Source organism: Mobula hypostoma, chromosome 13, assembly GCF_963921235.1.
Source record: "Mobula hypostoma chromosome 13, sMobHyp1.1, whole genome shotgun sequence".
Lineage (NCBI taxonomy): Eukaryota > Metazoa > Chordata > Chondrichthyes > Myliobatiformes > Myliobatidae > Mobula > Mobula hypostoma.
This window is the reverse complement of record NC_086109.1, coordinates 52,677,615-52,691,025: the sequence shown is the minus strand read 5'-3', so window position 1 is coordinate 52,691,025 and position 13,411 is coordinate 52,677,615. Positions and strand designations below refer to the sequence as shown.

Here is a 13,411-nt window from a genome sequence, read left to right as displayed (position 1 = left end):
CTAAACTGCTTAGCCACTGTGCTGTACATTTAAGTAAAAATGCTCTATACAAATGCTGAATATATTTTTCTGGACACAGTATACCTGCCCTTACACTTCCTCCCTCTCCACCATTCAGGGCCCCAGACAGTTCTTCCAGGTGAGGCGACACTTCACCTGTGAGTCTGCTGGTGTGATATACCGCGTTCGGTGGTCCCGGTGTGGCCTTCTATATATTTGTGAGACCCAACGCAGACCGGGAGACTGCTTCGCTGAATGCCTATGCTCTGTTCGCCAGATGAAGCAGGATCTCCCAGTGGACACACATTTTAATTCCACGTCCCATTCCCATTCCGATATGTCAATCCATGGCCTCCTCTACTGTTGAGACAAAGCCACACTCAGGTTGGAGGAACAACACCTTATATTCCATCTGGGTAGCTTCCAACCTGATGGCATGAACACTGATTTCCCTAACTTCCGTTAATGCCCCTCCTCTCCTTCTTACTCCATCCCTAATTTTTTTTTTCCTTTTTTTCTCTCTTTCCCTCTCACAATAACTCCTTAGCTGTTCTCCATTTTCCTCTGGTGTTCCCCTCCCCCTTTCCAAGGCGTTCAGTCCCATGATACTCACCCTTCTTCAGCTTTGTATCCCTTTTGCCAATTAACTTCCCAGCTCTTAGCTTTCCCCCTCCTGTCTTCTCCTCTCATTTCAGGTCTCCCTCTCCCACCTTCAAATCTCTTACTCTCTCTTTTTTCCATTAGTCCTGACAAAGGGTCTCGACCCGCAACGTCGACTGTACTTTTTCCTATAGATGCCGCCTGGCCTGCTGTGTTCCACCAGCATTCCGTGTGTGTTGCTTGAATTTCCAGCATCTGCAGACTTTTTCGTTTTTGCGTTTACAAAAATATTATACTTGTTCATTTACCTTGTTCAGGACCCTGCTGAACCTCACATCACAGCGCTAAGCAGTATTGCACCCATATGGTACTGTCTTAGTACTTTAATATTTGTGTGTTGTAGCACTTACTTTTTATTCGCGGTTATTTTGTAAATAACACTATTCTTTGCATTTCTGGTCAGATGCTAACTGCATTTCATTGGCTTTGTATCTGTACTCGGCACAATGACAATAAAGTTGAATCTAATCTAATCTAAGTCTAATTAATTGAGAAAAACTTTCCAATATTACGTATTTGTTAGAAAAGGAATGTGAACCTCTGGGGTAATTTCTTCTACAAAAGCTATTTGGAATAAGGTGTTCCAATCAATGAGCTGAGATTGGGGGTGTGGGTTGTACAGGTGCCCTGCCCTATAAAAAGACACACAAAGTCAGGTTATTAACAGAGCCTGCTCTTCTCAAGAAAGATCTGTTTATGTGCACCATGTCTTGATCAAAAGAACTTTCAGAGGACCATAGAAGAAAAACTGTAAAGATGCATGAAGCTGGAAAAGGCTAGAAAAGCATTTCTAAAGACCTGAGCGTTCGTCAGCCCACAGTAAGAGAAACTGTCTACAAATGGAGGAAATTCAGTACTGTTCCTACTCTCCCTAGAGTGGACAAAGATCACACCAAGACCACAATGTGTTATGCTGAAGGAGGTGAAAAAGAGCCCAAGGGTAACAGCAAAATACATTCATAAATCTCCAGAACTTGCTAACGTCTCTGTTCATGTATCCACTATAAGAAAAACACCGAACAAGAATGGGGTTCATGGAAGGACCCCACAGAGGAAACCACTGCTCTCCAAAAAAGAACATTGCTGCACGTCTCAAGTTTGCAAAAGACCACTTGGCTGTTCTACAATGCTTCTGGAACAATGTTCTACGGACAGATGAGACAAAAGTTGAACTTTTTGGCAGAAATATACATTACTATGGTTGGAGGAAAAATGGCACTGCACACCAACACCAAAATCTCATCCTAACTGTGAAGCATGGTGGAAGGAGCATCATGGTTTGGGGCTGCTTTGCTGCCTCAGGGCCTGGTCAGCTTGCAACCGTTGAGGGAACAATGAATTCAAAATCATATCAAGACATTTTACAGGAGAATGTCAGGGTAGCAGTGTGTCACTTGAAGCTTAATATAAATTGGAAAATGCAACAAGACAATGATCTGAAAGACAAGAGTCAAAGTCCTGACATTAATCTTATAGAAATGTTGTGCAAGGACCTAAAGCAAGCAGTTCACGCAAGGAAACCCACCAATGTTCCAGAGTTTTGTAAGGAGGAATGGCCAAAAATTCCTCCAAGCCAATGTGCAGTTACTGAAAACGTTTAATTGAAGATATTGCTGTACAAGGGGGTCACACTAGTTACTGGAAGCAAAGGTTCACATACTTTTTCCAGAAAATACGTGTACTATTGGATCAATTTTCTCAATAAATAAATGAACAGACATAATGTTTTCTCGTGTTATTTAATTAATTGGGTTTTCTTTATCTAGTTTTAAGATGTGAAGATTTGATTACATTTTAGGTCATATTTATGCAGAAATAGAGAAAATTCTACGGGGTTCACAAACTTAGCACCACTGTATCTAGGAACTACTTGAATTTTGATCTTGTTAATCATGATGCCATTGATCAATGTTCACAAACTAAAATTCTCACCAGTTACTTTTTACAGTTGAAATGCTTAACATTTGAAAAAAATGTTGCTATTAATATTTTAAAGCTGGTTTCATATTGCAAGATTATTAAGGATTAAATTTTGAACTTAACAAAACACAAAATCACTGTTGAGTGTCAGGCATCAGTTTTTGAAACCACCCAATGTCCTTTTGAATGGATATGAAATACCGTGAAACTCTATTATAAGTTACTTCCTTAAAATCACCAAAATCAGCAGCTTAATGAACCTTCAGTAAGTTGAAATCCACACACCCTGAAAAATCCACAACTTCATTCTGCTGAAACTCATTGAAAATTATAGCTGTGGATGAGAAATCCACCCGAGCCTAATCCTGCACATTTACATAAACTTCACAATATTACTTCATTTTTTCATTAAATATACACATACTTTTTAATATTTAATCGAAAACTTAACTATATTTTTTTTCTGAATGCAACATGGAAATTCCATTCCTAATCAAGGAAAAAGTATTGCTTACTTTCAATTTGCCATTCTGACTGTTTACAGATTGTGAACTCTGCCTAAGTTCCAAAATAATCAAATATTCTGAATGTAAAAGATTTCAATAGATTGAGTCTTACTTTTTCAACAACTTTTCTCCATCTTGACCTTGAAATACTTCTGGTACAAACTACCTCTTCATTTCTGAAAGAAAATCAAATTTTTTCTGTCGTGAGAATTAATCTCAGTAGTTTTAGGAACATGTTCATAATATTGAGATTCAACACACTGATAATGTGTACTTGATAATAATTGGTTAGTAAACTAATTCATCACTACAATTAAGGAGATAATGCTTCTGCATCACAGATCAGCTGACTTGAATATGATCCTAACCTTTGGTGCCGTCAGTGTGGAGGTTGCAGGCTCACCCATGACAATGTAGATTCCCTCAAGGTGTATACTGGTTTATCATGTATACTGGTTTTGCAGGCTTAATGAGTATTGAAAGTTATTCCAGGAAGAGGTAGGTAGAGGAAAATCAAGGTGCAGTAATAGGGCTGTGTAGGGTAAGTGAGTGTATGGAATTTATTGAATTGCTAAAACATTTGGTATTGGCTCAATAAGCTGAAAGGCCTCTTTCTATGTGATAAGAGAATATTACTCATAGAAACATAGAAAACCTACAGCACAATAGTGGCCCTTCAGCCCACAAAGTTGTGCCGAACATGTCCCTACCTTAGAAATTACTAGGGTTACCTATAGCCCTCTATTTTTCTAAGCTCCATGCACCAATCCAAAAGTCTCTTAAAAGACCCTATCATATCCACCTCCACCACCGTTGCCGGCAGTCATTCCATGCACTCACCACTCTCTGAGTAAAAAACTTACCCCTGACATCTCCTCTGTATCTACTCCCCAGCACCTTAAACCTGTGTCCTCTTGTGGGAACCATTTCAGCCCTGGGAAAAAGCCCCTGACTACCCACACGATCAATGTCTCTCACCACCTTATACACCTCTATCAGGTCACCTCTCGTCCTCTGTCGCTCCAAGGAGAAAAGGCTGAGTTCACTCAACCTATTCTCATACGGCATGCTCCCCAATCCAGGCAACATCTTTGTATATCTCCTCTGCACCTTTTCTATGGCTTCCACATCCTTCTTGTAGTCAGGCGACCAGAACTGAGCACAGTACTCAAAGTGGAGTCTGACCAGGGTCCTATAAAGCTGCAACATTACCTCTCAGCTCCTAAATTCAATTCCATGATTGATAAAGGCCAATATACCATACGCCTTCTGAACCACAGAGTCAACCTGCGCAGCTGCTTTAAGCGTCCTGTGGACTTGGACCACAAGATCCCTCTGATCCTCCACACTGCCAAGAGTCTTACCATTAATACTATATTCTGCCATCATATTTGACCTACCAAAATGAACCACTTCACACTTATGAGTTGAACTCCATCTGCCACTTCTCAGCCCAGTTTTGCATCCTATCGATGTCACTTTGTAACCTCTGACAGCCCTCCAGAGCATCCACAACACCCCAACCTTTGTGTCATCAGCAAACTTACTAACATTTCCCTCCACGTCCTGATCAGGTGCAGAATATGACTCGTCTACAACCACTCTTTGCCTTCTGTGGGAAGCCAGTTCTGGATCCACAAACCAATGTCCCCTTGGATCCCATGCCTCCTTACTTTCTCAATAAGCCTTGTACGGGGTACCTTATCAAATGCCTTGCTGAAATCCTTATACACTACATCTACCGCTCTTCCTTCCTCAATGTGTTTTGTCACATCCTCAAAAAATTCAATCAGGCTTGTAAGGCATGTCCTGCCCTTGACAAAGCCATGCTGACTATTCCTAATCATATTATACCTCTCCAAATGTTCATAAATCCTGCCTCTCAGGTTTTTCTCCATCAACTTACCAACCACTGAAGCAAGACTCACTGGTCTATAATTTCCTGGGCTATCTCTACTCCCTTTCTTGAATAAAGGAATCAGATGATCAAATCCCAAGATCTTAGCAAAAATATTTTTAGAAACATAGAAAATAGGTGCAGGAGTAGGCCATTCGGCCCTTCGAGCCTGCACCGCCATTTATTGTGATCATGGCTGATCATCCAACTTTTATTCTACCTATTTGAGCATAAAAGGGCATGACTGATAGGTCTAAAATTAAAGTCAGGTAAGAGCAAGCTTTGGTAGTCACCAGTTCCATAACAATAAAGAAGCTTTAGAGCAAGGGAAATAATTTCAAAAAGATTTGTAAATATTTGGCAGAAGTGACTGCAAAAGAAATACCAGGTGTAGAAGGGTGTGAGAGAAGAGTAGTGAATGCAGTTACAATTACAGGGGAGAAGGTGCTCAAAAAGCTAAAAGACATAAGGGTACATAAGTCACCCAGACTAGATGAACCGCACCCTAGGGTTCTGAAAGAGATACCGGTAGAGTTTGTGGAGGCATTAGGAATTATGTTTCAAAAATTATTGGATTCTGGCATGGTGCCAGAGGACTTGAAAACAGCAAATGTCACTCCACTCTTTAAGAAAGGAGGAAGGCAGCAGAAAGGAAATTATAGACCAGTTAGTCTGACCTCAGTGATTGGGAAGATGTTGGAGTCAATTCTTAAGGATGACTTTATGGAGTACTTGACGGCACAGGACAAGATAGGACAAAGTCAGTATGGATTCCCTTAAGGGAAAATCTTGCCTGACAAACCTATTGGAATTCTTTGCGGAGATTACAAGTAGGATAGATAAAGGGGATGCAGTGGATGTTGTATATTTGGACTTTCAGAAGGCCTTTGACAAGCAGCCACACATGAGGCTGCTTACCAAGTTAAGAGCCCATGGTTTTACAGGGAAGTTACTGGCACAGTAAGAGTATTGATTGATTGTTAGGAGACAACGAGTGGGAATAAAAGGATGCTTTTCTGGTTGGCTGACAGTGACTAGTGGTGTTCCGCATGAGTCAGTGTTGAGACGCTTCTTTTATGCTGTATATCAATGATTTAGATGATGGAATAGATGGCTTTGTTGCTAAAATTGCAAATGATATGAAGATTAGTGGAGGGGCAGGTAGTGTTGAGGAAATAGGTAAGCTGCAGAAGGACTTAGACAGATTAGAAAAATAGGCAAGAAAGTGGCAAATGACATACAATGTTGGAAGATGCATGGTCATGGACTTAGGTGGTAGAAATAAACGTGCAGACTATTTTCTAGACGGGGAGAAACGAAAGGGTTATTATATGAGGAACATTTGATTGCTCTGGTTCTGCACTCGCAGGAATTTAGAAGAAAAATGTTGAAAGGCCTAGACAAGAGTAGATGTGGAAAAGATGTTTCCCATGGTGAGGGAGTCTACGAGAAGAGGGCACAACCTCAGGATAGAGGAGTGTCCAATTGAAAAAGAGATGCAGACACATTTCTTTCGCCAGAGAATGGTGAATTTGTGAAATTATTTACCGCAGGCAGTTGTGGAGGCCAGGTCACTGGGTGTACTTAAGGCAGAGATTGATTGGACATGGCATCAAAGGTTATGGGGAAAAGGCCAGGGAGTGGGGCTAAGGAGGGGGAAAAAAAATCAGCCATGATTGAATAGCGGAGCAGACTCAATGGACCAAATGGCCTGTTTCTGCTCCTATGTTTTACGGTCCTATGCTCTAAATTCGATGAATTTGTATTCACGGTTTAAATCTGGGTAATGAAATGCAGTTCTGTTTAAAGCATATACAGTATTGCATAACCTAAAGACATGATTATTATTTGAGAACAAATGTTATATCATCCCTTTCTCAGCAAGGTACTGACTGTACTGTTGGATTCTGGTGTTTAAATCCAAGGTTCTTTAAGAACTCAGGAGCAAGGCACACAACTTGTATCCTTACAAATTGTTTTAAGAGTTGATAGAACCAGAAAGAGCAGAAACAGAACTGTGACAGGGGGTCTTACACTTGAAGAAAGGATCTAACGATGGTGCCAAACATAAAACAGCTTACACACATCAAAGTTGCTGGTGAACGCAGCAGGCCAGGCAGCATCTCTAGGAAGAGGCACAGTCGACGTTTCAGGCTGAGACCCTTCGTCAGGACTAACTAAAGGAAGAGTTAGTAAGAGATTTGAAAGTGGGAAGGGGAGGGGGAGATCCAAAATGATAGGAGAAGACAGAAGGGGGAGGGATGGAGCCAAGAGCCGGACAGGTGATTGGCAAAGGGGATATGAGAGGATCATGAGACAGGAGGCCCAGGGAGAAAGACAGGGGGGCGAGGGGAACCCAGAGGATGGGCAAGGGGTATAGTCAGAGGGACAGAGGGAGAAAAAGGAGAGAGAAAAAGAGAGAAAAAATAAATAACGGATGGGGTATGAGGGGGAGGTGGGGCATTAGCAGAAGTTAGAGAAGTCAATGTTCATGCCATCAGATTGGAGGCTACCCAGATGGAATATAAGGTGTTGTTCCTCCAGCCTGAGTGTGGCTTCATCTTTACAGTAGAGGAGGCCGTGGATAGACATGTCAGAATGGGAATGGGACGTGGAATTAAAATGTGTGGCCACTGGGCGATACTGCTTTCTCTGGCGGACAGAGCGTAGGTGTTCAGCAAAGTGGTCTCCCAGTCTGCGTCGGGTCTCACCAATATACAGAAAGCCGCATCGGGAGCACCGGACACAGTATATCACCCCAGCCGACTCTTGTCGCCTCACCTGGAAGGACTGTCTGGGGCCCTGAATGGGGGTAAGGGAGGAAGTGTAAGGGCATGTGTCGCACTTGTTCCGCTTACAAGGATAAGTGCCAGGAGGGAGATCAGTGGGGAGGGATGGGGAGGACGAATGGACAAGGGAGTCGCGTAGGGAGTGATCCCTGCAGAAAGCAGAGGGGGGGTGAGGGAAAGATGTGCTTCATGGTGGGATCCCGTTGGAGGTGGCGGAAGTTACAGAGAATAATATGTTAGGCCCGGAGGCTGGTGGGGTGGTAGGTGAGGACCAGGGGAACCCTATTCCCAGTGGGGTGGCGGGAGGATGGAGTGAGAGCAGATGTGCGTGAAATGGGGGAGATGCGTTTGAGAGCAGAGTTGATGGTGGAGGAAGGGAAGCCCCTTTCTTTAAAAAAAGAGGACATCTCCCTCATCCTGGAATGAAAAGCCTCATCCTGAGAGCAGATGCGGTGGAGACGGAGGAATTGCGAGAAGGGGATGGCATTTTTGCAAGAGACAGGGTGAGAAGAGGAATAGTCCAGATAGCTGTGAGAGTCAGTAAGCTTAGAGTAAACATCTGTCTCCAGAGATAGAAACAGAAAGATCTAGAAAGGGGAGAGAGGTGTCCGAAATGGACCAGGTAAACTTGAGGGCAGGGTGAAAGTTGGAGGCAAAGTTAATAAAGTCAACGAGCTCAGCATGCGTGCAGGAAGCAGCACCAATGCAGTTGTCGATGTAGCGAAGGAAAAGTGGGGGACAGATACCAGAATAGGTACGGAACATAGATTGTTCCACAAAGCCAACAAAAAGGCAGGCATAGTTAGGACCCATACAGGTGCCCATAGCTACACCTTTAGTTTGGAGGAAGTGGGAGGAGCCAAAGGAGAAATTATTAAGAGTAAGGACTAATTCCACTAGATGGAGGAGAGTGGTGGTAGAGGGGAACTGGTTAGGTCTGGAATCCAAAAAGAAGCGGAGAGCTTTGAGACCTTCCTGTTGGGGGATGGAAGTATATAAGGACTGGACATCCATGGTGAAAGTAAAGCGGTGGGGGCCAGGGAACTTAAAATCATTGGAAAGTTTAAGAGCATGAGAAGTGTATTTTATACGCAAAAGAAATTGCACAAATAAGTGACAACCAATGAAAAAATACTTATTCTATACTGCAGCACAAAGCTTCCAGAATTATACTTTGTGCATATTATACATATTGAAGTGCTATGTATATAAAGGCTACTTAAAATACAAGCGGATAATTGATAGTTGAAACTGTAAAGAAAATGACAATTAAAATTACAGTTGGATCCAACAATCCCCCCTTTGATTATAAATCACACGTTTATAATCATTATATCTGAAAATTTAGGGGAAAAATTGTGGTATTTATGTTACATGTGAAATAATTTTAAAAACTATTTATGTTATAAAGTATCACAGAGTATATATTTAAAGTTCAAGTTGAAAGTACATGTGTTATAGAAGTATGTATACATTATACAATCCTGAGATGCATCTCCTTACAGGCAGCCACAAAACAAAGGAATTCCAAAAGAACCCATTAAAAAAGACCATCAAACACCCAATGCACAGAGTGATGCAATAAAAGTAAGCAAATAGCTTTAGAACTGGAGTTTTATGGCTACACCTGCAAGTGCATCCAGCTGCACTTCTAACGCTCCGCGTTAAGGAGTTGGAGCTTGAACCGGATGAACTCCGGACCATTCTGGAGGCTAAGGGGGTGATAGTTCGGACACATAGAGTAGTAGTTACATCTAAGGTGCAGGACATGTGGTGACAGGCAGGATGGGGAAAGGGGTTAAACAGCCAGTGCAGTGCACCCTTGCAACCATCACCTTCAATAACACTTCGGTCACTGTTCGGGGTGCCGGGAGACCTAGCAGGGGAAAGTCACGGCAGTCAGGACTCTGGCCCCGAGTGTGACTGTAACTCAGAAGAAAATGGGGGAGAAGAGGTGAGCTGTAGTGAAAGGGGATTTGCTAGTTAGGAGAACAGAAAGGAGGTTCTGTGGATGAGAACAAAATTCCCAGATGGTATGTTGTCTCCTGAATGCCACATCCAGGACATTTCAGGATGAGTCCTCAGCATTCTTAACAGAGAGGGTGAACAGCCAGAGGTCATTGTCCATGTACGTACAAAAGACATAAGAAAGAAGAGTGATGCAGTTCTATGAAGTGGGCTCAGGGAAATAGCTGCTAAGTTAAGGGGTAGGATCTCCATGACTGTGATCTCAGACTTGCTACCCATGCAATGTGCTCGTGAGGCCAGAAATAGGAAGATTATGCAGTTTACCATGTGGCTAAGGAGGTGGTGTAGAAAGGAGGGCATAAGATTTTTGGATAATTGGGCTTTCTTCCAGGGAATGTGGGGCCTGTACAGAGGACTCTGCTTGCACATGAACTGGAAGGGGACAACTATCCTAGAGGGAAGGTTTGCCAGTGCTGTACAGTGGGGTTTAAACTAGAGTTGCAGGGGGATAGGCAGAATAGTGGAGGAGTTGTGGAGACGAATGCTGTTAAGACCTCAGGCAAAGTCAAGGATCAAAAGGTTGAGCAAGGGGTGATTAATGTCCTCAGCTGTGTATATTTCAATGCAAGAAGTATAGTAGGAAAGGCAGATGATCTCAGAACATGGATCAACATCTGAAATTATAATTTGTAGCCACTAGTGAGACTTCTTTGCTGGAGAAGTAGGGCTGGCAGCTCAATACTCTGGGGTTCTGTTGTTTCAGACGCGACAGAGCAAGAAGGATTAAAAGAGGAAGGGTGGTGTTACTAGCCAAGGAAAAATGTCATGACAGTACTCAGTCAGGATAGACTGGAGAACTCGCGTTGTGAGGCGTAATGGGTGGAACTGAGAAGTAAGAAAGTTATGAGCACATTAATGGGGCTTTATTACACCACTCAAACATCTGAGAGATTTAGAGGAACAAATTTGTAGAGAGGTAGCAGTCTGTTGCAAGAAACATAATGTGTTATAGTACGTGATTTTAACATATTGACTGGGACTCCCACACTGTCAAAGGACTGCTATTAGAGAATGAGAAAAGGCAGGTGAGAGAAGTTGGTGTAGGGGAACACTTTGTATCTAGTGATTACAATGCAATTAGTTTCAAGGTAAATACACAAAAAGATAGCTCTGGTCTGTGGGTTGAGAATCTAAATTAGAGAAAGGCTAGTTTTTATGCTATCAGGAAGTATCTGGCAAGTCTGGCTTAGGACAGGCTGTTTTCTGGCAAAAATGTACTTGGTAGGTGGGAGGCCTTCAAACGTGAAATTCTGAGAGTGCAAGGGGTGGCTGTGCCTGTCAGAATAAAAGCTAAAAGTAACAGGTGTAGGGAACACAAACATGAGGAAATCTGCAGATGCTGGAAATTCAAGCAACATGCATAAAAATTGCTGGTGAACGCAGCAGGCCAGACAGCATCTACAGGAAGAAGTACAGTCGCCGTTTCAGGCCGAGACCCTTCGTCGGGACTAACTGAAAGAAGAGTTAGTAAGAGATTTGAAAGTGGGAAAGGGAGGGGGAGATCCAAAATGATAGGAGAAGACAGGAGGGGGAGGGATGGAGCCAAGAGCTGGACAGTTGATTGGCAAAAGGGATATGAGAGGATTATGGGACAGGAGGCCTAGGGAGAAAGAAAAGGGGAGGGGGGAAACCCAGAGGATGGGCAAGGGGTATAGTGAGAGGGACAGAGGGAGAAAAAGGAGAGAGAGAAAAAGAATATGTGTATATAAATAAAAAAACTTTGGTCTTCAGGAGATATTGAGGCCCTGGTTGAGAAAAAAAAAGAGCAGGTATAGGCAGGCAGAACACTTAAAAAAAAACAAATCAGGAGAGCTAAAAGGTGGCATGAGGTTGCCCTAGCAGACAAATTGAAGGAGAAACCTAAGGGATTCCACAGATATGTTAAGAGCAAAAAGGATTGCAAGGGACAAAATTGGTCCTCTGGAAGATCAGAATGGTAGTCCATGTGTGGAGCCAAAAGAGATGGGGGAGATCTTAAATAAATGTTTTGTATCTGTATTTACTCAAGAGATGGACACAGAGTCTATAGAAGTGAGGCAAAGCGGCATCAACTTCATAGATCCTAAACAGACTACAGAGAGGCAAATTAGGGTGGATAAACCCCAAGGGCCCAACAAGGTGCTCCCTCAGACATTATGGGAGGCAAGTGCAGACATTGCCAATACCCTAGTAGAGATATTTATATTATTCTTAGCAACAGGTGAGGTACCAGAGGCCTGGAGGATAGCTGATGTTGTTCAGCTGTTCCAGAAAGGCTCTAAATATAAACCAGGAAATTATAGGCCAGTGAACGTGATGTCAGTTGTGGGAAAGTTATTGGAAGGTATTCTGAGGAACTGGATATAAAAGTATATTGATAGACAGGGCCTGATTTGGGATAGTCAGTATGGTTTTATATGTGGTAGGACATGTCATGGAGTTTTTTGATGAAGTTACCAGGAAAGTTGATGAAGGCAAGGCAATAGATGTTGCCTACATGGACTTCAACAAGGCATATGACAAGTGTCCGGAACGTCAGGATGATGTTGGATGAAACGGCACAAGCTCTCCCTCAACTCTACCTGCAGAACTGTCTCGACGCCTACTGATGATGTCATCAACAAGAGACACAGATCACATGACCGAAATGACTGCTGTACAAAACTACCAGCAAAGGGTGCTAAATGACAAATAGAAATAACTGACTACTAAGGCAGCACACACCCACCTGGTATCCCTAGATACCACAATTTAACACTTTCACAGTTCACCACTAAATTAGGAAGTCCCTCGTTCTGAGTCCTCAGGGGAGAGCAGCAAAACCACTTCAGCCACAGGCCTGAGTAACAGCTTTGTTCCATCACCTCTGTTGATCTTCACCTCAACCTTACGGACTCTTCTGTCCTTGCTAGAAAGTACCTGAGTCATGACTCCTAAAGGCCAATCACTTCTCTTGGATTGACAATCCCTCATGAGCACCACAGATCCTGCTATGATGGTTGGCCTACTGGACGTCCATTTCCTTCATAATTGCAAGGTAGACAAGTATTGTTCGCACCATCTGTCCCAGAAGGTATTGGCAAGGCTCTGCATCTGCCGCCACTGTCTCTTGTACAGGTCCTTGCTGTCGAACTCACCTGGAGGAATGGGATAAGGGCCGTTTTTCTGTGTGAGCAGCGTGGCAGGAGTGAGAATGAATGAATCTTCTGCATCTGTAGACACGGGCACTAGAGGTCTATTGTTCACAATGGCCATCACCTCGGCCATAAAGGTGGTGGGTACCTCATGAGTGAGTCTAGAAGGCCCTGACTGGAGAAGCATGGAGTCCGGGATTTTGCAGGTGATCATTCTCTCCCATGCACCTCCCATATGAGAGGAATGAGACAGATTGAATTATCCAGGTACAGCCCTTTTCTGAGAGATACCTCTTCACCACATCTTCATCAACACTGGAGGAGATTCCTAGATCTTTGCACACTCCAATGAAATTCGTTCCCCGGTCAGAACGGACCTTGATTGGCCCACAGATTGCCAGGAACTTTCTCAGGGCATTTATAAAACTTGAGCTGTCATTGGACTCTATGACCTCGAGGTGGATGGCTCTGATGCTTGAACAGGTAAATAAAACCGCC

At 43.1% G+C, this 13,411-nt stretch overlaps 1 protein-coding gene across 4 annotated transcripts in view; it reads right to left on the bottom strand.

The window, feature by feature from the left end:
* The window catches only part of LOC134355592 (protein unc-13 homolog A-like), a 1,022,883-nt gene that overhangs the window by 672,446 nt on the left and 337,026 nt on the right, over nucleotides 1-13,411 (bottom strand). For all 4 annotated transcript variants that reach the window (XM_063065696.1, XM_063065695.1, XM_063065693.1 and 1 more), the window contains one exon: nucleotides 3,199-3,262. In XM_063065696.1, the coding sequence (XP_062921766.1) occupies nucleotides 3,199-3,262 (64 nt within the window). The remainder of the gene's footprint in view (nucleotides 1-3,198; nucleotides 3,263-13,411) is intronic.